This window comes from Nothobranchius furzeri, chromosome 12 (assembly GCF_043380555.1).
Source record: "Nothobranchius furzeri strain GRZ-AD chromosome 12, NfurGRZ-RIMD1, whole genome shotgun sequence".
Lineage (NCBI taxonomy): Eukaryota > Metazoa > Chordata > Actinopteri > Cyprinodontiformes > Nothobranchiidae > Nothobranchius > Nothobranchius furzeri.
In genome coordinates this window covers 36712227-36738045 of record NC_091752.1, presented here as the reverse complement: position 1 = coordinate 36738045, position 25819 = coordinate 36712227, and the positions used below count along the sequence as shown (strand labels likewise).

General features: G+C 42.1%; 1 protein-coding gene across 2 annotated transcripts in view; it reads left to right on the top strand.

Annotated features, from left to right (window-relative positions):
- Nucleotides 1-25819, top strand: part of wdpcp (WD repeat containing planar cell polarity effector) — a 106611-nt gene that overhangs the window by 62341 nt on the left and 18451 nt on the right. The window contains exons 10-14 of one of the 2 annotated variants that reach the window (XM_070542572.1): nt 6648-7251; nt 9788-10003; nt 10103-10226; nt 12264-12327; nt 20739-20823. In XM_070542572.1, the coding sequence (XP_070398673.1) occupies nt 6648-7251; nt 9788-10003; nt 10103-10226; nt 12264-12327; nt 20739-20823 (1093 nt within the window). The remainder of the gene's footprint in view (nt 1-6647; nt 7252-9787; nt 10004-10102; nt 10227-12263; nt 12328-20738; nt 20824-25819) is intronic. The other variant, XM_070542573.1, reaches the window with a different exon arrangement.

Below are 25819 nucleotides of genomic sequence, written 5' to 3'. Positions count from 1 at the left end.
CTTACTAGAGGTCTCTCTCTGTCTCCTCGTTTTGCATCTCCCTCCTCTCCGTTTTGTTCTTCTCCTGATTTGCCTCTTTATTCTTTCAATTTTCATCTTTCTCGTTGTTTTTGTGTATTATTGTATGCCCTCTCTTGATTTTGTCATTTTGTGCTTTCTGATTTATTAGATAGTCCACTGCTCACTGTTATCGAACATTTTAAGCACAATAGTTTAGAGCTCAGAATGATCCAAAAGCGTTGAATCGTGTCACGATACGAGGTTTGTAGGACCCAAAATGCAGGAACCCAGGATGACACGAGGCAGGTGATGATATAAAGAAAAAATCCTTTATTTTGAAGGATAAAACAAAAGAATAAATCCAAGGCAGGGAGCCAAAGTCCAAAGATGTCCAAATACCAAAAACTAAAGATCAAAACACTGACACGGGAAGCACAAGTAATACTAGAGCTCATGAACGAAGACTGACAGAATTACCACAATGGACTGACACAAGACAGAGACAAGACAGGGCTTATATACACAGGGAGGAGTAATTAGGGAAAATGGCAGCAGGTGTGTGGAGTGAGGGCTGGAGGGAAGACAGGTGAATCTAATAATCTAACTGGGAAAACAGAAACAGAGGAGGGCAAATACCTAAACACAAAATTAAACACCAATATCTTAAGACAGAGGGAAGGGCTCACACGAACTAGCTGGAAGAGGACATAACACACACACACATACACTAAGTTGGGGAGGACACGCACACACACACACACACACACACACACACACACACACACACACACACACACAAAATCACACACTGAGTTGGGGAGAACACACACACACACACACACACTGAGCTGGGGACAAAGAGGCTGGAGCTGACCTAGGAGGAATGATTAAAAGGGTAACAACGTTAAGACACAAAACTGAGATGCAGACAAAGGACACATGAGGACGCTAAGAGACACAGAAGGGAATCTAGAGAGGATGGAGAAACATCAGGAGACACATGAAGGAAGACACAGACGCAGACCATGACAAATCTGCTCTAATCTCCTAATCAGCTGTACTTGGAGCATTTTGCTTCTGCTCAGTCCACATGGAACGTAAATGAGACATATCACAACCTTTAATATGACCACGAGTAAAAAGGGTAAAAAAAAGTCCACAAAATCCTGTTTTATTGGTTGTTTTATGTTTTTTGCTTTAAATGCCTGTAAGTGTGCTTTTTTAAGTGCATATATAATGGCCAACTGAGTTTAAGTTGTTGCCATCTGGATTAAGCCCGATTTCAATTCAATTACATTCTATACAAGTTTATTTATATTGTGCCAAATCACAACAAGAGCCGTCTCAAGGCACTTCACAAAGTAAACATTCCAGTGCAGTTCAGTTCATTAAGCCAATCAGTAAAAAGTTTCCTATAAGGAACCCAGCAGATTGCATTGAGCCACTGACTAGTGTCAGTGTGTTTACAGCAATCCTCAAGCAAGCATGCAGCGATAGTGGAGAGGAAAACTCCCTTTAAACAGGAAGAAACCTCCAGGGGATTCTAGCTCAGTATAAGCCGCCATTTCCATCTCTGCATTTGTATGTGTACAGAGACACGCAACGCCATGATGTGTCGACGCAAGGGCTCTGCTGCAGGCTTGCCAAATTTAGTAACTGTCCTTTGAAAGTGCCAGAAACTGTAAGCTTGTGATTGGTCAAGATGCCACTTTCTTTACATTTATTGACAGCACCGCCCTTCCCCCCTAAAAAAAATAAAATGAGTCACTATATCTGTGGCAGAGAACACCCTTTGATTGGCCACTAGAATATTTCAGCTCAGCCAGCAGCTGACATTGGGCACACACATGAATTTCTACCACTTGTGAGGCGAAAAATATCAAACTGGTTTGATTTTCACCTCAGTGTCTCGTGAAGCAGAAAACTCAGTGAAAATTAGACGTACACAGCGAGGTATCTGCTGCGCAAATGACCTCAAATGACTGTTAGCTCAGCAGTTCAAGCTTAATGAATCTGGTCCCCTAGACTCACTCTGTGACAGACTGATCGGCTGGGGTCAGGAGCTGAGCTTTTTGAGAGCGAGGTTTCACAGACGCGGAAGTGAGAGCGCCGGTGAAACGCCGGCTCGCGATTTAATCTAGGAATCCCCGAGCATTCGAGCGTCAATGAAGTGACACAGAAATGCTGGGTTTTCTAGAAGTAAGTAAGACCACTTACTGTGAGCAGAGAGTTTTTGAGATGGATCGGTAGATTGGTAACTCTGATCATGGATTCGAAGAAACGATGACTGAGTGATGAGCTGGGGAGACGACTTCCGTATATAGGCGCGGTTCATGATGTAGGTGCGACGTGGAGGGAATCCCCGCGAGGGGCATGCTGGGAATTGTGGTCCGTGGTGGAGGCCGGCTAGCTGGGAGAGACTGGTTTGGGGACTTGAGTTCTGACACTCTGTCAGTGCCTAGAGCAAGTTAGTGACTGGATGCAATCAAGTTTCCTTCAGTTAAACTAAGACAAGACTGAAGTTATTGTCTTTGGAAATAATAAGCATATGATGGAAGTTATTTCTCAAATTAGCTCCAAAGGAATAAAGACAACGACTCAGGTTTGAAATCTTGGTGTTATCATTGATTCAGACCTGAGCTTCACTGTTCCCATTAAAGCTATAACTAGATCACACTTTTAACATCTCCATCAAAAAGCAAGACTCAGAGGTCTCCTATCAAAACAAGACCTAGAAAAACTCATTAATGCGTTCATCTCCAGCAGGCTGGACTATTGCAATGGTCTTCTATCTGGTCTTCCCAAAACAGCTGTAAAACAACTGCAGCTTATTCAGAATGCTGCTGCTAGAGTCTTAACAAGAACCAAAAGAACCAAGCACATCAGTAAACTACAGAATTAATTTTAAAGTGCTTTTACTAGTCCATAAATCTCTCAATGACATGGGGCCAAAGTACATGTAAGATCTCCTTCCAATATATACACCCAGCAGGTCTCTCAGATCCTTATAAAACAGCCAGCTGGTAGAACCCCTGGTCAGAACCAAACAGGGTGAAGCTGTTTTAGCTACTATGCTGCACACAGATGGAATCAGCTTCCTCATGACCTCAAATGTGCCCCAATTCTAGAAACATTTAAATCAAAATGAAAAACCCTCATGTTTTCATCAGACTTTGAATAAATGTTTCTTATGCTGAACCTTCTGCACTGTAACTGCTACCCTTTTGACTATGCCTTGTATCTGTTTTTTGAATCTGAAATTAATATCTACATTTCTTTGTTTGATTTATTGTGTTCTGTTCTTGCTTTTGTAAATCACTTTGAATTGCCTTTGTATTTGACATGTGCTATACAAATATAACTGCCTTGCCTTGAATTAAATAAACACAAAATAAACACCCAAGTATCATGAACCAGAGTCATGACTCCAGTGGTGGCAGGATGCTCCCAGAAAAGCACTGCGCCCTCTATTGTCCCTGTGGAAAATTGCTTTGCAACACTCCCCAGGTGACAGAGAAGTCTGAAAGGAAAACGTCTCCATCAGTGCATGTGCGCCACTCTGCATTCGAGCTGATGGAGAAGTATAAATCAGGCTTTACACCAAAACTACAGAGAACAGTTTGGAGCATTGACACAAAGAATAGCTACAGAGGAATACAACTAAAATTAGGGACAAAAGGATTCAAACCACCCCCTAGCGGCTGTCTGCAGTATAGGGCGACTAAGCCACACCCATCTACTTCCGAACCATGGGTTCCCGGAAGAACGAAAAAATGAATGTAAGTCAATGGGGATAAAAACCTTTGTTATGTGCCATGGATTTCACATATGATGTCTGTGAATTTTAAAGATGCATTTTGATGCCAAGAATGTGCTTTTTTTTAAATGAGGGTAAGCGTTATTTTAGGTTTTGTGTGAAAATATGTCCAGGACTACAACTGTGTTTCACCTAAATTACATAATCGAACCAGAAACACAGAAAATCAAAGGGAAAAATGGCTGTACATTCAGCAAACTTCAAATCCTTCCTTCAGGAGAAAACAACCACCATAAATCTGACCAAGTAGCAGCTACGCTAGGGAGAGGAGATTCTATGTTGACATCATAAATGCAACGTGCCAGCGTCTGATTTCTAGTCAAGCTGATTACGAATTTTTGCAAGTTGATCAATCTCAAAATACACGACTGACATGTTTGAAACACACATTGTTACTTTTCATTTAAATTGAAGTACAGCATGTGTGATAAAGGGTGTAAGGCAAAGCAGATAAAAAAATTGCACTTTTAGTCTTGTTGACTTGCATTTATTTTTTTGTTCTTCCCAGGACCCATGAGCCAATCGGAAAAGGGAGGAAACTAGGCTCTCTATGTGGTTTAAGTCCCATCCCCTTAATTTAAACAGACTATTTAAAATCGTCAAAGTACACCTCAGATTATCATTTCTCTGTGCGTTGGCAGGATGCTAACGCCACATCCCAAGTTTTTAGACAAGGGCAGCATGGCAGGCAACACTTAGGCCTAGTCCACACGTAGCCGGGTTTTGTTAAAAACGAATATCCACCCCTCCAGAAACTTGCGTCCACACCACCTCGTTTTAAAAAGAAAACTCTGTCCACACGTACCCGGATAAATACGTTGTTAAGGACATGCCAGACCTGTAGGCGGCAGTACTTCCCCGTTCTTAACCTCGTCCTTCGTCTGTGGTCTTCTGCAAGGAGCAGTAATTCCGCTTGCAAAAACAAACAAGCAAAAAGCGCTTGGACAATTGATAAAGCGAGCACAGCTCTGAGGGCATCCATGCTGTCGGCTAGTGTAAACACAGGTCGCACACGTGATGTCAGCATTTTTTTTGTCACGGAAAGTGACGTTGCAGACCTTAAAACTCCGGTTTTGTCTGTCCACACGCAGACACCCAAAACGGAGAAAACGCAGATCTTCACTTTGCCCGGAGTTTTTAAAAAGATCCGTTTTCGTGTGAAAAAACTCCGTTTTCGTGTGGATGACAGGCCAGAACGTAGAAAAATATCTACGTTTTGGCAGATCCCCGGCTACTTGTGGACAGGGCCTTAATCAAATATTTTAGCTTCACAAATTGGACGTGGTAAATGTGAAGAAAAAAACAACTTTTTCGTACCTATTGCATCTTATGTGTCTTAAATCTGATATCGCTCAATTTCTTCTTACAAAGGATCACCTGTCAGCAGCCAAACAGCTGAATCAGCTGCACCCACTTGTCGTGATTGTGCCATGATGGCAGGCTGGCACGGTGGGCCCAGAGAGCCAGGCACAGCATGAAACGCTGAGAGCATGAGATATGGTTGGCTGGGTCATGGTTAGTGGTGGTGAAGTAGGTCGTTTGATGCCTGTGACGAAGTTCTGTTGGACAGACTCAAAAGATCCTTACATGCTACGCGCTCATATGTTGGTTTATTTAATTCAGGTGTCACTTTGGCCACACATAAATATAGCCATCCCAAAGAGAAAGCACCTTTTACCTGAATTTAGCCCCTGTTGCCTGCTGTCTCAAATAAATAAACACACACACACACACACACACACACACACACACACACACACACACACACACACACACACAGCGTTCACCCCCTGGGGAGCAGCAGGAGCTTGCTCTGAGGGATTATAGTGAAGAAAAAAAAAGCTTTCAGGAGGACAGTCATCTGCTTCTTTCCTGCTGTAGACCATGGGCAGGCAAAAAAAAAGAGCCTTCCTCACTCTAAGTCCCTTTTTGGCAATGCCTGCCAAAAAGCTGGGCCGAGCAGCTTTGCAAAAGGAAAAGAAGGCAGGCAGGCAGCCGATCCCTCTTTCTGTCTACATGGCGAAAAGAAATGGGCTCATTTAGCCAAAGCTGCCACGGTCAATGCAAGGCTCTGATAGAGGCTTTGGTAAGGTGAAATCCCTTCTAAAAAAGCTTGTTAGTGGCTGTGAAACTGTTGGACTGCTGTTTATCGCAGGCTGTTGTCTCCTGTCATCCACCTCCTGTTTTCTGCTTCCATGTGGGTGTTTCCACCAACAGCCGTGACACGGACGGTCTCTTTCAATGTCAGTGCCTGTTTCCTTAGCAGGATCTTTGTGCCCACCAGCTGGTGTCAGTCCAAATACAAATACTCGTAAGATTATTTGGTCAAAGGTGAAACCCAGAATTAAGATTTCCCTTTCTTACAGTCAGAAGACGGCTCTTTTTTATTTATTTATTTGCTTTTGAACAGTTGAGCTTTTGGCTCTTCACACAGGTAAAAAGCAGAGGCTGTTTATCACTTTGTGCCAAGCTGCGGCATGCTCAGGGAGAAGATGCTGTTGACCTTGAGTTAAAGTGAAGCTCTTATCATTAGCTGTCTTGATTGACAGCAGGGTGTTTATGAGCAGAATGGAAGGACTCGTTTCCTCCTCTTGGGGGTTTAGGAGCTGCTGCAACAGAGTGACTCGTTTCTTTCTCTCACATGTTCTCTCTTGCTGTTTTTTCACCTCTGGCTTTTATTCAAAATGTCAAATATTACAAGTAAAGCAGAAGGGATTAAGCTAACAACAAAGGAGCAAAGTGGTTTTATAGTTTTAATAAATAAATACAGGCAGAAATAACTAAGGTGCTGTGTTTTATAGTTTTCTTGTTTGCTCTTTTCCTCCCTCAGATCCTCTGCTCTGTCCGGACCGAAGGCAACCCTCTGGACTGCTGCTTCAGCCAGCTCCAGCACTACCAGATGCTGATGGTGGAATTACCTGCTGGACCTCAGGGGTTCAGAGACGGCACCTGCGCTAACGCCTGTGTGTATGAATGTGTACGAGGACGACTGCACCGGTTATCCGTCGTCAGCATCCCTCTACCATCACATCCTCTCTGCTGTTCCCGCCACCCCTCCGAGTCCATACTCCTCCTGGGCCTAAGCGACTCCTCCTTAGTACTTTTTGACCAAAGACGGGGGGTCTCGCTGATGGCACCCTGCCCTGTGCCACCCACTTACATGGGCTGGCACCCTGCAGGGGCTGTTGCCATAGTAGCAGGAGGACAGAAGGAACTGATGTGCTTTGATGTGGGCTTGGCACCTCTAAACATGTCCCTGGTAGCAGAAGAGATGGCTCCAGCAGCCACCTTGAGACTAACTCAGCACCTGCACTGCTCTGGAGATCTGGTTGGACTGAAATGGGGGACTGGTTTGGATGGAGGCCCAGAAGGGACAAACATGATTGCATTAGTCTTCAATGGGGGACCACTAGCTGCCTTAAGATTAAGATTAGGTAAGTAAAGGCAGATTAAAAAAGCAGAAAACTTTCAAAGTTTAAAATTAACTCAGTTTTCTTTCATACTTTGTTTCCAAAGATCTATACTTTCAGGAAATCTTTTTAAAAAGATTTGAGCAATATTTCTTCGACTTTTCTGGAGGTCTTTTGAGGACGGATGAGTAAAAAGCAGCTAAATATAGAAAAATATTCTTAAAATTTTTCAGGAAATGTTTCTCAAGACCTTTTAAAAAGATGACAGAAAAGCCTGGCACCTTGGAAACAGAATCATTCAACAAATGAGTTTATGACTCAGAACTTTTTCTTTGTACTGATTCATCAAATAATTCAAAAATATTTAAGATGGAGGATTTATTAAATCCACACCTGAGACCACAATCCCACAGTGTTGATGCCATTTATAGGAGAAAAGTTCAACCAAAACAAAAAAAAATTCCGCTGTTTTGTTTTAATACTTTATATATGTCCTCTAATTACATCACATGCAGGAAAACAAAATAACTGTCCCACTATCAGAGTCACCTTTTCCTCCTGCAGCTGCCCTCTGCCCACTGAGGATGCGGCATCTGAACCCGGCTGCTGAGCGGGTCGCCCTGTTGCCTCCTCACTACTGAGGGAAGTTAATTTGTTGGGAAGGTTAGCAGGAGTCACGCTCTCAGAGGTCATTCAATAATCGCCCTAGGGCAAGAGCCCCCAGGTGCATTCTGGGATGCATTTTTCCGATAAATCGTTTACAGTGGCTGCACGGTCCCTCGGGGACCCCAGATAAAGTTTGCCAATCAAAGTTTTTCCAAAGCAGCCACCTACCCTCTAACACGACTGCACACACACACACACACACACGCACACATACACTAAGCATCTTTAATTGTGACTTTGGGAAGAAATTGTGACGGCGGCATGCATCTCTGCTGAAGTTTGAAAGTATAAGTGAGGAAGGTGTGTGTGTGTGTGTGTGTGTGTGTGTGTGTGTGTGTGTGTGTGTGTGTGTGTGTGTGTGTAGGGAAAGGGGAGTTCGTCTTCTAACAATAGCTTTCCCTCTGATCGTCTGCCAAGGTTTTTGATGAAGAAAGTCGCTGCACGTCTTTTTTCCATGATAAATCCCCCAACACACACACACACAAATACATGTGTGTATTCTTGTATTCCTGCACGTCCGTTTACACACACACACATGCACACACTGATTTGTTTGTTTGCTTGTGCTCCGTCTGTATTGACTTGTTTCACACAACCCGCTACATGACGGAAGGAGTGAGTGGCAAAGCGGCGAGGAAGAAAGACTTGGCCCTGCTCCAGGTTCTTTTTTCATTTGAGGCAAGCCTCCCTGGTGCCACCCTCACCCCCTAACCTCCTCCCCCGCCTGCACCATGTTATCTCATCTGGGCACACGTTGGCCACAACTGGGCCTGCATCGGTGCACACTGTGGAGAAGCAGACCAGTGAAATGTGCTGCACCCATGAAAAATAAGTGACTTTTTAAACTCTTGGAATGGAAACGGATATGTAAAGGACAGTTATGTAACTGGGTGCACATTTAAAAAATATTTTTTAAAAGCTGATTTCCTTTTAAAAATACAAACTAAGAAACTAACGATCCTTGATTCGACTGATTATTTATTATACTGCAAAGCAGCTCTGTTAGGTTGGGCGAGCTCATCCATGCTAAGTTGTCACATATAATCTGCATAGTCGTAAAAATGTTACACTTGTTCAGTTTGTTGGAACATTTAGTTGGCGAGGACTTGATTTGAGCTGGTTGAGGACATCAGCAAAGACAAAGATGGAAGATGCACTTTTGTCACGTTTCTTTTGGCACAGAAAGTCTTTCCTACTCATCTGCACCTGATCATAATCATCTAAAAGTGGCACAAATACAACATTTTTACCCGCATGTTCCATACTTTTTCAAATCAAACCCAGGTCACACACAGATGTGATGCTTAATCTGAAACATATCTGAGGGTTTGTCAGTCATGTACAAAACTAAAACCTCCTGATTGATTTTAAGATCTTGCGTGAGCTGAAGTCCTACCAGAGGTTAAGTCACCATGGCTCTGTGTGGGAGGGAATCTCATGAGCTTCATTAGGGCTCGTCTTTGTTTAGTTAAGTTAAAGCAGACGTCACCGCCCAGCTGCAGGACCCAGTTACACACAAGCAGCACCCAAAAACACAAACAAGCCTCTCAGCTGATTTATTAGCCACATTAGCCTTCCCTTTAGGGGATTTGAAGGGTTGCTAATTACCTGCTTGTCATTTTAATTGCTTTCCTAGATACACGCATACAGATACACACAGCTCCTTCACTTTAACAAGAGTTGTCCGTCTGCTGCCTGTTGAACCGATAGTGAAACTTAAACTCTGTGCTACTTAATTAAACCTGAGTTAGAAGATTTTTAGGCAATGAAAAGCTAAATGTTTTCTGTTCTGCTATCTTATGTTAATTCTAAATTAGTAAGGCCATTTAATGAAACCATTATTTCAGCTGTTGGACATTTTGTTGCTTAAAGCCCTCCTTTTGTTCCTTTGTAGTGAATACTGATCTGATTCATGTGGCAGGAGCTCTTACAGGAGGCCAGTTGGGTCTGGGTGAGCTGCTGCAGCAGAGGCTGCGCTGTGGGCAGGTCAGAGAGGCCCTGGGCATCCTGGAGGCCATGGACTGGAGCACCATGAGAGATGAGTGCTACCAAGGCCTGAGCTCAATCATGAACCACCTGCTGAGGCAGCAACTGAACGCACAGAGAGAGGGTGGGTGTCTTTAATGTAAAATAATTCAAATAAATAATTGTAGTTAGACTCCAGTTTTTAGGAGCTAATTACATTCTGAGTGTTCTTGTCCGTCTGCAGCCCAGCTGGAAGCAGCTCTGGGTGTGTTTTACGCCCCGTCTGCTCCTCTCTCTGATACAGTGATATTGGAGTACAGGGAGCCCGTCAGCAAGTACGCTCGCCGCTTTTTTCACCACCTCCTCAGGTAACACCACCTTCTGCACGCTGTTGATGCACTGTGAGAGAAATGTGCTTCGTGAGTGCACCTCAGGGGGTCCAGGTCAGCTGGTTGGGAGCACTCCTGGAACTAAAACAGTCAGACTGAAGTAGAGGCATAGAAAATGTATTTTTAACGCACAGGAATATACAGTTAGTTCCGTTTATCAATGTGAAGTGGATCATTTGGGTGAAAACTGTCCCCAAAAACAACAACAACCTGACATCCATCGAAAAATCAATTTAGCGCCGCTTATTTCCCTCTCACTCTTGCTATTTTCAATGTTCTAAAAAGGAAATATGATTTGGATTTCACGCTGATGCAGCTTTGAGCCATTCATGAGGCAAAGCACCACACATAGACCTGTTTAGACAGTTGTTTCATTTTCCCTTCTGCCATGAGAGTCTTTTTGAAAGGCCTGTTTAACTGAAATAGACCCTGTTGTTTCTTCACACTGCTGCTTGATGCTCTCCATCCACCATTTACTTTCCCTTTTCCTCCTCTGTTCCTGAGCTGGAGCCTTGTTTAGCTTCCCTCCTCCTCCTCTTATCGCCTACCTGCATTCTTTTTCTCTCCATCAACATCAAATAAAGAAATCCCCCCCACACACACACCTCCCGTTTCTGCTTGTTTATTTGTTTCATGTTGGTTGCAGACAGGAAAACTTGTTTTGTGCCGGGAGATTCAGCTTTCATTTCTGATATTAAGGGAAGTGCTCACCGTTTACCACTCATTTATCGCCACAGAGGTTTTCTTTGTTTGTGCGTAAACCAAAGCCAGCAGGAAATGTCATATCTACACACGTTAATCCATGTTTGCTTTAAAGCTGCTGTAGCAAATGTGGAAAACATTTTTTATTCCACTTAACAACGTTGTAACATAGTATAGCTATAAATACATTGTGGAGATTTAAAAAAAGATTTAAAAATTGTTCTCTCACATTTATCCTACGCCAATAACACATTTCAGACCACAAGCAACTATTGAACCAGTTGTTGGTCTTGTCGAACCACCACATTTGCCTGGGTCCTCCATCCATAACCCACTTGCGTATTTAGCAACAGAACACCACCAGTGTGTGAGGTTCACGGCTCAATAATACGAGGGGAAGAAGAACAGCTGCTATCACTTACACTTTAGGGCAAACTACCAGAGTCCCAAAAGTCCTTTTTACAAGACTCATCGTGCCGCCAAATCAGCATAATATTACCGCATCGTTGTGTCTTATGAATGCACCATGCCGGCATGGCGATGCAAGAATTTTGCGGCATTCATTCCGCATCACTTGGTAGTAATATTATGCTATTTTCTGCGTTATAAATGGCGATTGCACCTTGGCGCAACAGAGGGAGGTGTCACTGATGTTACTGTATTGAAAATGAAAGTAAAAACGGGCCGTAAGTTTTGCTTTTGTTATCAGAATCAGCTGAGATGATAATTTGGAGCAATGCAGTGCTCCTGGAGCTTTTCTCCGTTACAGCTGGAGGTCTGATCACCAGCGCTGCACGGGGACTGCAGCTTGTCAAAAAACTTAATGAGTGCGGCTTCCATCACAATAAAAAACAAGTCATGTCCAAGATAAACAGAAGTCCATGGCAGTGCAGAGACTGCCCGCATACCCCCTTTACGCCGCCATTGCGTAATCTTTAGTGAAAATTAGGATTGCACAGCATTACCGCCACACTCTGACCACTTATAAATGATTTCAGGCTCCCTGATGCCACTTCAGCATTTGCGGCAAATTGACGGCATTGTTTTGTAACAATGTCTAAAAAGAAAAACACCATTTGAAGTCATGGACAACAAAAGACGTTTGACCCTAGAAAATGGCGGCTGGCGTGTAGCACTCTTGTTTCGTCCGACATTACGGGTTTCTGGAAAGATGGCTGAGGGGGGATGAGTGTTCCGTGACCGTGTTTGCTAGCTTGTTTGCAGATTTGCTTCAACAGCTTTAAATGAATAATAATTAGTCAGAACCTTGTCTTTGTTCTGGTTTTATTGTCGGTTTTTTGTTGTTGTTTTCAGTCATCAGCGCTTCGAGAAGGCCTTCCTCCTCGCTGTGGATCTAAAAGCAAGAGATTTATTCATGGTGAGTTGAAAGACTTTATTATCGGATGACTTTTAATAGAAAAGTGTGACTTAAATATCCGTGTTTGTCTGTCAGTGTAAGCCAACATAACAGTCTACATCTGATGAGAGGTCTTCTTGATTTTTAATAAATTGTCAAGAATATGTTTTTCTATGAGTCATTAAGTGTGATGAATATTGATTAAAAGACTTTAAAAAGATGTTGTCTTTGGAAAATAATAATAAGCATATTGATTTAACCATTTCTCAACCCAAATAAAAAGCTTGGAGGAAACATTTAAAAAGCTCAAACTACAATAAAAAATATTTCATCTTAAAATACCTTCCTCCAAACTCAGGCCCTAACGTCAGATGAGCAGACTCTAGATCAGCAACAATCAGTGCAGGTGAGTCTGAAGCGTGATCCGGTCATTTTCATCTGTGTGATGTCATCCGGCCCATGACGAAAAATCAAAAATAATTGAGTGTTCTGCTAGAACAGGAGGATGAAGCAGATCTTTGCTAAATAAAAGGCCTAAAAAACAACTTGCAGGCAAATAAAAACCTTAAAATAGAAAAGTTAAAGTACAATACAAAAGATTTGTCTTTTCTTTCTAATTTAGGTTATTGATACAAAGGAACTGACTTATTTTCACTATAGTGGACTTTACACTCGTTCATAATCTAAACACAAGGAGCATTAACGAAGAAGGACTGACCCAGAGTAGAAAAATCTCACTTGTTTTTAAAGACCAGTAAATAACCAACCCAACAGGGAACTGAATACTTTTAATCTCTGGGTCTGAATTTTTTAACATTGCACGTTTACTTTTTGTGCTAAAAATATAGATTTATTTGCTTTTGCAAAAATAACAGCAGACGAGTACTTTTAACTAGATGATCTCAGCTAACGTTTAAAACATTTAATAATCGGCTTTAGTATCAGAGGGTAATTATTTAACTAAAAGATAGAAGAATTGTGCTTCTGGTGTTCATTTTAAATCTGAACAGGATGAAATTTGTTTGTACTGATTTATAAGTTTTAGAATTGAAAAGTTGTAAATGCAGCTTTTATGTTTTGTTAGTTTTAGCTCTTTAGTTGACGAATGTTTGGACTCTAGAAGATTAGATGTTGACCCTTTAGTGCTTTGCTGCTCATTCACTGTTGAACTCTTGTTACTTTCATTTGCACTTGATTTGCACCCCACAAAAGTGTGTGTGTGTGTGTGTGTGTGTGTGTGTGTGTGTGTGTGTGTGTGTGTGTGTGTGTGTGTGTGTGTGTGTGTGTGTGTGTGTGTGTGTGTGTGTGTCAGAGAGCAGGTGTGATCTCAGTATGGGCCCCCCCTGTCTTTTCAAACCCTCCGGGGCCTCGGCCCAGCCTTTTCCTCTCCTCTCATCTTCCCTCTAACTCCTTCTTTCTTTTGCTCTGCACCAAAATGCTCCTGTAGGTGTCTGACCTCCTTTTATCATGGGCGGGGGGTGGGGGGGTGGGGGGGTGGGGTGGGGGGGGGTAGGAGAGGGGCAGTGCTTTTTGCGCCATGCTTCAGCAGTGCACACACAAAAAACACTCACACATGCTCCTCTTGGTCCCTCAATCACACTGATAGCACCGTTCCCTCCCCACTAATAAGCGGTGCTGCGGGGAAGCCGAATGGGAAAGGTGGAGTTGAGTCTGTGAACCTTGAAAGAGTGTGTGTGTGTGTGTGTGGGGGGGGGGAATCACCAGTGCAAAACAAAATTCAATTGCAGTAGATCTGCATCATATATTCTTTGTGTAAAACTTGAATTGAAATAAATGGGTGGAGCTGTCTACATCCAGATAAATAAACTCATAAAGCGACAACACGCCCTGCAATCTGGAAATTTTCAAAGTTTAAGCTCCAGGGAATATTTCCACGGAGCAACACATTTTAACATCTGATGGAGTACGGTTACATGTAGAAATGACTGGTTTTTAATCACAAATGCAAACAAAATAAATTAAAAAATAAACATAGCCATATGTCTTTTGCAGATCTTCAACCACAGCATTAGCAGTTAAACAGAACTGCAACAAGCTCTTATAAATGACTTCAACGCTGCATTGGATTAAAATTATTTGAAGAAATTCAGTTTAATAAACTTTGATAAAGTTAACATTCTATCCCTTATTGCTTCCTTAACAGAACCAAGTGGACAACCTATGAAGCTTGTCCCTCTTATTTGGGGTTTTCTGCAACAGCATCTAGTAGGTCCCAAAGCTGGGACCTTGAGATGATTTCCAGGAGTCAAAGTAAAATAGAAAAACAATTGCTGAAGCTGTATTTGTAACCTGATTGTTACACAAACTGAACTGATCATAAATGGATGTAAGTGAATATGAGCTGATTTTCTTTATGCCCTGAATAGTTTGTTTTTTAAGCAGGTTTGAGACTTCTGGGATCGCGTTTTAACAATCACATTTTGTTTGGGAAGCACTGAGATAGATAACTGATGATCAGTATCTATTAATCTTTCCAGGTTTCACTGTTAACTTGCTGGTTTTTGCATCAGGGACATTTGAGTGTTTGAGTGGCAAACTAAGTCATGTTTAGCTTTAAACGTTTCCTCGTTTGAAGCTTTATTTTCCTTTCAGGTGGCTTTTCACATGAACCTTCTGTCAATAAAAACGTTGAAGCTCTAATAGTTAAAGAAATCTGCGACTTGTCATTTTAATTTTACACTTTTACTGTTTTAACTGCAATGAAAAATAAAGTGAAAAAAGCACATGTGAATCCTTTTGTGATGACTATAATCTCCTCATAACTGCTTCTGGTTCACCGAGTTAAACCGGTACTTTCAAATCCTCGTCAACCCAGATCTGTAACAAAGTTAATGCTCATTCACAACAAACTTTTACAAGGCCTTTCTTATTTTGTTCACCTCAGCGACCAACAGAGCAGCGGCGCTTTGTCCCACCAGACTCAAAGAGAGTTGAGAGAGAGAGAAAAGGAGCACGTTGACATTTCACCCCTCGCTCTAATTAGGTTGTGTTGTTGCTTTAACCTGCTGGTCGGCTGATTGGGCTGGGGGCAGGTGGGGTGGGGTTAATGAGGGCAGCCCCCTCCCAGACTAAACTCTTTGTAAGTTAAGAAGTTGCCTACAGAACTCAATAACGCACCATCGATTTAATAAAATGCACACACACTGATAACATGCTCACCATTTCTAGAATTGCTCAGCATGATACAGCCCTCATCCCCCAACACCATTGTTTCTTGGCTAGCAATAGAAGCCCTAAACACCCCCCACCAAAAAAAGAAAGAAAGCTTTTGTTAAAAAGAAACACTTAGTGTTGGGCTAAATTGAGGGGGAGGAGGAACCGGGGGTGACTGACTCGTTTGCATATATATATTTTTTTTTTTTCATAATTGGCGCTCCTCTGTAGCTCCCTAATTAGCCTTTGATAATGACTTGATAATGTAACCAATTAGGTCATTTGTCAGCCAAGTCAAGCTGACACCCCCCCCCCTCCCCCCCGACTCTTGATACACTTGTTACTCCTGTTAATTAAATCAAATTTGATGATAGCTGCTCTCCTGTTACTTAACGAGGTCTCACATTGTATCGAAACAAGATTGATCTCTTCTCCCCGAATCTTAAACTCTTCGGAGGAGAAAGTGGAGATGTGGCTCATTTTTTGGCAGCAAGCTCACGATTAATTAGCTCCTTTAAAATCCCTTCCACTCATCTGAGGCAAGACTGCTCTGATATTATTTATATCAGAAGACAAGTGTGAAACTAATTGTGGGGATTTTTGAAGATGTATTTTCAAGTTTACATATTTCTTCCTGTGTGATGATGCCAGTTTTGTTGGCAAACACTGAAGGGAAATTACCTCGCTGAGGTTTTCATCAACTTAGAAAATAATGAGGACTATTTTTCATTAGATTACATTTGTGGCACTAATTGTTACAGTACTATTTCTGGATGAGGCTTCCTCAGAAGTAATCATCTTGATTTGCTGCCAGTTAGAAGAAAAGCTGAGCCCACAGTCCACGTATTCATTTAATCTCTACATTTTAGGATTTCACACTTTTATAAATGATTGTGTTTTTGATGCTCACAGATGTATAACAGAGCAATAATGGTGTCGTTTTGTAGAATGATCAAAGTGTAAACTTTGCACTGGAATTGCTACCTTTGTTTGCTTTTAGTGGTTCAGTTCATCTTCTCCGCAATAAGTTGATTTAGAAGTGTTTTTGGATGATGGACTTCTATTTGGAGAAATGCTGTTTAATCCTGATGGGATTGATGAGCTAACAGCTAGTCGCAATGCACCTACAGCCAAATCAGAATTCTGCACTTGTAAGAGTTCCAAACTTTTATAGCAAGACTTGCCAATGTTATTTTCTTAGAGGTAGAGGAGTTCCTGTAAAGCTTTTTGAGCAAGCTACAATTTGAAAAGGCACAATTGGAAGGTCCAATCCCCTTTATTCAGATCCCCAAACCACGTCTCCAGAATGCAGGAGAATGCCAGACACAATGACTACAGAAAAAAAAAACACCAATAAAAACATTATGTTATCTTTTCATTCCATTGTTGGCATCTTTTCTTCCATAATTCCTAGCTTAAGCCAGCACTGGATGATTCCACCCCTGCCAGTCAGAGGCTCCCGCTACTAGGTAGATGTGAGAGAGACAAAACTTCAGCCGGCCAATCAGTCCATAGGTGGGTGTGTATGGTTGGCTCAGCATGAGATAAATCACAGGGAAGCAGGGCCAAAAAAAGCCATTAGCTCTGCATGAACAATGCACAGACAACGCCACTGTAAATGCAGATACCCCACCCAACCCAGACCGAGCTGACCATAGCATAAATGGACCAATGCTCCAGAGAAACATCTCCTACTCCACTTTTAACCTTTCTAACCTTTTGCATTGCACTGCTGTTTACTTTATCATATCACAACCAGCAATACCCATCCAGGAGTCAATTCCGGCAGGAATTTTTTAAATATTTCTACCAAAATAACCACAAAATTTTCAGTGGAATCGGGTAAGTAGAGTTGCTTAAAAGCCTAGTTTATACTTCTGCGTTGGTACGAAGACATGCAACGCCATTATGTGTCGGCGCAAGGGCTCCCTGACGGGCTCGAATAGGTTTACAAAGACATGCCCAAATTTTTTAACTATCTGTCAAAAGTGATGGAAACCGCAAGCTTGTGATTGGTCAGGACGCCGCTTCCTTTACATTCGTCAACAGCACCCAAATTGCCCCACAATTTTTGAGCTATTGTACAATTGCTATAAAAAAAATAAAGGGACATTTAGCGGCAGACATGGAACAGATTAAAGAATGCATCACAGAAAAAGTCAGAAAATATGAAAATGTAATCACTTGTGACTGAAGGAGTACAAAGATACACACCAGATTTTCAATTTGTGGACGCAAATGACGAGAAACGTGGGTGTAGAGGTGCTGATCGCATGAAGAGGTGGAGGGGAAGGAGGGACAGCTTTGTCCATGTTATGAACTCTCTGAAATACATTAAAACAATGAAAACGCAATAGTAAATACACCACAGGATACGGGACTGTAACGGTGGCAGGATACCTCAGAAAAGCACTACGCCCTCTGTTGTTCTGGCAGGGAATTTCTTTGCATCACTCCCCAGGTGACGAAGACGTCTGAAGGGAAACATCTCCGTCAGTGTGTGTGCGTGACTCCACACTCAAGCCAACAGAGATGTATAAGTTAGAGTTAAAGCAGCAGCAGTCCACTTAGGTGTGAGCCCATTATACCCACATCACAGTGGACTGCTGCTGCCTTAAAACAACTCCAATCTCCTAAGAATTAAAACAAGTTTCTAGGAGTTGTCAGAAATTGCTGCTGTTTTGGTTTGACTAGCCGTTCTCTTATCAGTGTGATAAGGAAATACAAAGTTTACTTTTTACACAGAAGCACACTTAAAAATGACCAGAATGCACTCTTTAGTTGTCACATTTTAGCACAAATCATAAATAATGCATTATGCCTATTAAACATTATGATGCATTGAAATCTGAATACCGAAGAAATCTTGCAAAAGTCTAAAAATGAAACACGTTTCTCATTTTCACGTGGATTTGTCAGCCGTTGCCTCAAAGCTGCATCATGTCATCATTTTTTCTGAGCACCATAGTTTTTTCTCATTGATCCAGTTTGATTGGAACCCACAGCTGATCAGACTGTAAACATGCTACTTTGTGTCCGTTAACCTAATCCCTCATTTTATTTGGAAGAAACCCAAATATCAGTCAATACGGGGCTCTTGGCGTCCACCCTCCCCTCTACTCCTCAAACATGGCCCGCTAAAACACCCCTCTTTATCAGCGCAGTTAGCTGGCTCGCTGCAACCCCTAAAGCTCTTATATAAATAAGATTAGTGTCGCGTTTGAGCGTTGGGAATAAGAGGTGTAATATCTGATGGTTTTATACGTGGTATTATTGTTATCCCTTCTTAGTCGGGTTGATACTGCGCTCTTTTTCTCTGGTTTTACATTTGTTCACTCGTTGAGTCTTCCTGAGTCTCTTTCTCCAGATTCAGACGGTATTATGAGAGGCTAAGCTGGAATCAAATGTTCATATTGTTCCAATCTTCTCTTCATACTGTCTTTCATCCTGTTCCTCCTCACGTTCCACCTCCCCGTTCACAAACTCATCTTATTTTTTCACCTCCCCATCGTTTCTCTACATCCTCCTCTCCATCCTGCCTGTTTTATTGAATGCTGCTCTGTTTGTTATCAATTAAGAACCTGCAGTCATATCTAATTGTGGGGCCCGTGTTCTCGTTTGCAGGGGCCGAATCGGTCACCTCAGTCCTGGGAGCCGATTTAAGGATCCTTTCAGGCCATTTTGTTGTCTACCATTTTCACATTTCCTCCTTCTGCTGCTCCACAGAGGGCAGGCACCACACTATAATTACCCAGTCTGTTCCCATTCACACTCCTCAATTTTACCACCTCTCCCTCTCTCTTTCTCCTTTACTCCCTATCCCTCTCTGCTCCCCTCCTCTTTTGGAAACCAGCACCCCCCCTTTCTTCCTTTGGGGGGCTACAATGGGGGAATTAGGGCCGGGTGCAGGCTCAGCCGGGGGCTGGCTTTAGCCAGCTGAGGGTTATCCGTGACGGGCCCTGAGTCACGGCAGTGATGTCCTGTGATGTTGCTGAGACGGAAGACTTTCCTTAACACGCTGTATGCTTTGATGGGCCCGTAGACCCTGCATTCTGCCTGGGGAAACCTTGCGGCACTCAGCAGCCCCTTGTTGGATGTCTGGATGAAGATTTGTGTCTGTTGTTGGAGAAATAGTGACATTCTTTTATTTTGGCTTGTAGGATGGGTCAGGCATATCCTTGGTGTAGCTTGGGAGCCATTTGTGGCCCTCGGAGTGATTTAGCAATTTGTGATACATTTTGTTCTCTCCACTCATGATGTAGATCAACTCTTTCTACCACATTTTTTTAGAAGTGCAAGAAAATAATGTGTTTATTTTTTTAAGTCTGTTTTTATCTTTAAGGTTTGTACAGCCCTTGATTTGATTTCCTTTTTTTCTTACAGCTGTAGAAAGCTAACTCTTCCTCTCTTTTAGGATGAAAATGTATAAATATGTATGGTCATCAATGCTATCTGGTTTGGATATTACCTAAAAATGAGCCCTTTAAACAATTTCAGGTGTTGTGTTATGTTTGAGTTGTCAAAAGTCAGGAACTCATACAAATTGGTTTTCCTTTAAAGTCTGAATCATCCAAGGGCAATGTGGAAAATCAGAGATTATCTCATAAAGGAGAGGCGTGAAGTTGAACTGAAAACTTCTCCATCACCTTAAAAGCAAACAAAACTCTGAGGTTTCTGCTTTTTAACGAGGCCTTGAGTTTTCCATCAGCCGCCCTCAGACACCATTTAGCCACATTATCTGCTCTTTATGTGGACGTGAGACTCAAACAGAGATACAGAGGATGCATGCTGTTTCCAATATCGTCACTGGCTGATGCGGTAATGTGCTCGGCTGGATCTGCGTCTCTGTGAAGCCTTTCTGAAAGGTGAACAGTCCCTCGTCTTCTCTCCCACTTTTGAAATGTGACTGATAAAATCCAAACCAGAGGTGTGTGTGTGTGTGTGTGTGTGTGTGTGTGTGTGTGTGTGTGTGTGTGTGTGTGTGTATGTGTGTGTGTGTGTGTGTGTGTGTGTGTGTGTGTGTGTGTGTGTGTGAGGCAAGACGGCTGATTTCAAAGTTTTTTTTTCTTTAGGAAACGGCATTCAGACCGGTGCTTTTTCTGATGTTTGACATCAAACAACTTTTTTCTTTACGTTTCATCTATTTCTTCCTCCTCCTGCCCAAAAAACACCCCTCAGAAAAAAACTATTGTCATCTGAGCCTAGATTCATTTTAGATTAACGTTCATGTTTCTTTCTCTCTTGCATTACCTTCAAAGGACCTCCATTATGTCGCCGCTGATAAGGGCGAGGTGGTGCTTGCCGATGTGGCCAAGAGGAAAGCTAATGAAACTGCAGACTGTGGTAAGAAAATAATCACTTGTATGAGTTAAAAAACAGAAAACACGTCCCATTATTTCTCCTCACACCTAAAATGAGAGGTGAATGCTTGATGACCTCAGCGGTGACACACTTTTCTTCCATCTGAGACCAGATATTGTCTCACACACTGGAGCCTGTGTGACCGTTTGGGATTTTAATCAACGATAAAGAGAAAGTCCAACTTAGTTTTCTAAAAAAAAAAAAATCTTAAAAGCACAAAAAATGTCATTTCAGGCTAATTTAAGATGTAAAAATTAGAGTGTCCTTTGGGTTAAACAGCATGGGAGAGAAACTCAACCAAGGCCCAGTTCTTTTTTTCTTCAGACTTTGCTGCTGGCCTTTGACAAACACTCCTGAAAGCACATACCAGAGGGGATCAAGCCGAGTCCCTGATTACAGACACATTCTTACAACCGCGCAAACACACACACACACACACACACACACACACACACACACACACACACAAGTCAGAGCCTTCCAGGGCCAACGGGTGAGCTGCAAACATTCAAATGTGTAAGGGAACTTGATGAACATGTCGGGTGAGTCCTGCATTGATGCTTAAAACACACCACAAGGCTGCGCCGGTGCGTTGGTGTTTTCAGACAACCAAATGAGGAAGTTAACTCCTCTGTATAAGGTCAAACGCTCGAGGCAGAGTGTCTGTCTGTGTGGCTGGGAATAAAAATGAGCTTTCGTGTAACTCTAAGGCCTGTCTGCATGCATGCTTCAATTTTTTTTTATTCCTAATGTGATGCCGAACGCACGCGCTGCCTCATAAGCCCCTTAATTATGTCCTCGATGATTTACCTCCATCACCTGCAGCATGTGCTATCCTTGGATAGAGGGAAGAGTGAGCAAGGGACAGAGGAAGTGGAGAAAAAGAGGGATGACAGCAGGAAAGGATGGGAAACAAATAAAATATTAAGGAAGATGAAAAAGTAATTAGGGATGCTTAAAGTGAACAAAGAAATGAGGATTTTAACTATGACTTTGATGTTAAAATAATTAATTTGTCTGATGGCTTATATCAGAACCACATAAACACTAGTCTAGAGATTATAAAAGATTCTGATCATTTCAAATATCTTTGTTGTAAAAAAACGAGTTGACAAACAATAAAGTAACAGAAAAAACATTGTTTTTTGTTTTTTGTGGCAAAGGAAACAATTATTAAAAATCTGCCTCGTATTTGTTGAAAATGTTTCAGGTCCAACTATTTCCTTCATTGATTTTCTTTTTGCATCACAGTAAAAAGAGCAAAATCACATCAGATATACATCGGTTTCATAGATGAGGGTGGAGACGGCAGCAGAGTCAAAACTATTCTTGCTGATAGGTGCTGGAATTCATGTTTAAATATCCTCTTCTTCATACTGGTATCAGTGTGTGGATCAGTGGTTTTAGTTTAGATATTTGAATGCATTTGATCAGACGTAGCAGGTTTTACACACAAAAATCCGAATTGAGCTGAATTCAAGTGTGTGTGTGTGTGTGTGTGTGTGTGTGTGTGTGTGTGTGTGTGTGTGTGTGTGTGTGTGTGTGTGTGTGTGTGTGTGTGTGTGTGTGTGTGTGTGTGTGTGTGTCTGTGTGTGTGTGTGTGTGTGTATGCCTGTGTATGAGAGGCGGCAGACTGGCAGACAGTGTATTAACAGCACATAAAAGGCAGGTCATTAATAATGAGTGTCCTGCTTCAAGCAGAGGGCTCCAGTGAACAGGTGTCTCACTTTATACGCACACACACATCATTTGCCATGTGACCTGTTGACAGCAATACGGTTTTTGCACCCTACTCTGCTAACATGAAGTTACGTTTTTTATTATCAGAATCTGTTGCAGCTAAAATATTAGTGGCCTTTGCCTTGCAGCAAGAAGGTCCTGGGTTTGCTTCCCGGCCTGGGATCTTTCTGCATGGAGTTTGCATGTTCTCCCTGTGCATGCGTGGGTTCTCTCCGGGTACTCTGGCTTCCTCCCACAGTCCAAAAACATGACTAAACATGTCTAAAATTGTTCTTAGGTGTGTGTGTGTGTGCATGATTGTTTGTCCTGTGTGTCTCTGTGTTGCCCTGCGATGGACTGGCTCTCTGTCCAGGGTGTACCCTGCCTGATTGCCCATTGACCGCTGGAGATAGGCACCAGCCCCCCGTGACCGTACCTGATACGACTTGGTCTCTAATGTTAACAGACACATACAATTATTATTTGGTATTTTGGATGTATTCAGCTCCTGGATTCCAGTCAGCCTTTATTTTAATGACAATGTTCAGTTTACGACATAAAACAGACATGGCACTGGGAAGTGTGTCTAGAGGGTGTGTGGTTTAATGTGACCTGAGAAGCGGTTCATTATGTGTGAAACATAAACTGACCGTTCATTTTAAAGGACTTTTGAAGACCTTCTGTAATTATGTCAGTCAGACTCTAGTAGTTAAAATGACAATAAAAGAATAGAATTTAAGTGATTTTTCTGTGACACAGCATTTCCCTTGAGGAATACCTGGTTTTACCACTATTCCCATCTTTGTATGGTTCCACAATATTCACAGACGTCCCTCTACCTTCACACATCACCCAGAAACTGAGTATGAATCCTGAGTATACATCCTGGTATGAAAGGTGACGTTTCTGTCATCAGAGAGGTGCTTGGCCTTTAATTAGTTTAGTTTAGTTTAGTTTTGGCTACGTTTTGGTCTAATTTAATATTTAACAGCTAATTTAACCAGTTTTTCAACCATTATCTATATCTAGAATATATTTGAGTTTCAAATTGAGTTTCACGTGTAATTTTGTCTCTCGTTCGCTCCAAACCACCTCCACGTGGAAGTTGGCAAAAAAACCATAACTTGATGTGGGGGTTGCACAATATAAAATGGAGGTGTGCATATCATCTCCATATTTAATTAACCAAAAACACTTATTTACATATGTATTTTTATTGGAACACAAATGCAGCTTTCATCAGAAGAGAGGGAGTAGAAAGAGGAGCATGTTCCAAGCAGGTCGTTTGATAAGAGCATGTAGAAAATGTCCAATCATCAGCACATTTAGGTTAGCACTAACCAGTTTCACACATTAAATAATTGTGAGGTAAAAGCTGCTTTATGGGACACATTGGTTTTAAGATAAGTGTTTTCATTTATTTTTCTTTCATTAAAGGCTGAACAACAACAATTAGCATCTTTATTGAGGATCTATACACATGCTGGTGGTTATTTTTCAATACCTGTCCCCTTTTTTCTCCCATTTTTTAAAATTTAGACCCAGCTGTAACTGGTTTTTGATCTCCTTAAATCGTCCCATGTAAGTCAAAAGCTCAAGCATCAACTTGACACCTTCTCCGGTGAATTGGTCAGATTCTCAACCGTTTTTCCAACATGGACCAAAAGATCCAAAGCAAAAACAGCTGATCTGGGCTGCTGCCACACCATCTTGTTTCGTTTTACTTTAAAGTATAAATCACAGATGTGAGATGATTTGCATTTTAAAGGTGAAATGCAGAAGACGACATGTTTCTTACTTGGATGATTATGTTTCCCAAAAAAAAAAGACACTATATCAAATTGACTGGTTGTTCTGAGTGTTAGACGCCGTTTTCTATGCACATCTTCATATTTTTGTGTGCATTCACTGCAAATCCTGATGAACGGAGATTCTGCTGCAGCTACAAAAACACACAAAAGAGAACACAGATCTCAGCTTAGAAATGCTCCTTTTCATAACAGCGTTGGAAATCGCTTATAGCTGTCTGGCTGACGAGTGTGCTGATTTGGATTGATATGGCACAGTGAAAGGTGCGAGGGAAGGCCTCTTCCTCGCTATCTCTTTTTCTTTTGAGTGCCAGGAGGAGAAGCCAACTTGGTTTGCTGATCGTCGTGTCTTCCCCTCACAAAGGCTGATGTGACTGCGGGGCCTTTCAGTGTGCAGAGACGAGAGCTTTATCTGAAGATCCACTTCTCCTCCTCCTCTCTGCTTTTCTATCTCTTCTTTGTTGTCATGTTGAAAGCCTGTTAGCTCCGGTGTGCGTTGAAGGAAAGACGCGTTTGTTTCTGCTCCCTTCTCAGCTCCTCTAACTGCCTTGTTTCTACATCCTCTATTACCGTTTGACTTCTTGTCTCAATTCGAAAATTCTCCCATGTGGCAGCTCCCTCTCACAAACAAGCAGCAGCTAATACAAAGCGTTTGTAAAATTGTAGTGTTTAAAATAAGAACATTTATGAAGAAACTCTTGACGGGTGCCAAAATCCAAACAATATGTTTGTTGTGAAAGCTGTATAATAAATGTAAAGAAGCAGCAGTAGCTCAGGGGGTAGAGCAGGTTGTCCAGTAATCGGACGGTTGTAGGATCGATTCCAGATTCTGCTGTTGTGTCCTTGGGCAAGATACTTCACCCTCCTAGCCTGTTGGTGGTGGTCGGAGAGATCGGTGATGCCTGTGCTCAGCATCTTCACCGCTGTCAGTGCGTCACCAGGGCAGCTGTGGCTATTACTCACCACCACCAGGGTGTGAGTGTGTGTGAATAGATGAATGATACACTGTAGTATAAAGTGTTTCAGAGTCCTCTGACTCTGAAAGGTGCTATACAAGTGTTGGTCATTTAAGGGCAACCAAGATCAAAAGAAATGTTAAAACTGCTGCCAATGACTCTTCAAGATCACAATTGTAACCACACTGTTGTATCATACCATCATAGTAACTTGGCCTGCCAGACTCCTCCTCTGTTTAATTCTGCGCAGAGAAAGAGTCTGGAAACTCTTCTATTGAAATAACCCCACCTGAGAATTCTAACCGAGCCGATCAGCGCTGAGTATCGTACGTCACACACCATAACGCCGAGTTTTTCATAAACATGGAGACTGAACCGGACTTCGCTGCAGCGCTTTCCTCTGTTCCAAATGACTTGAACACATCTTTAAAACCACAACTAGTAGATGCGCTAAAAGCCTTTCTTGTAAAGGAAGATGTTTGCGCTGTTGCCAGA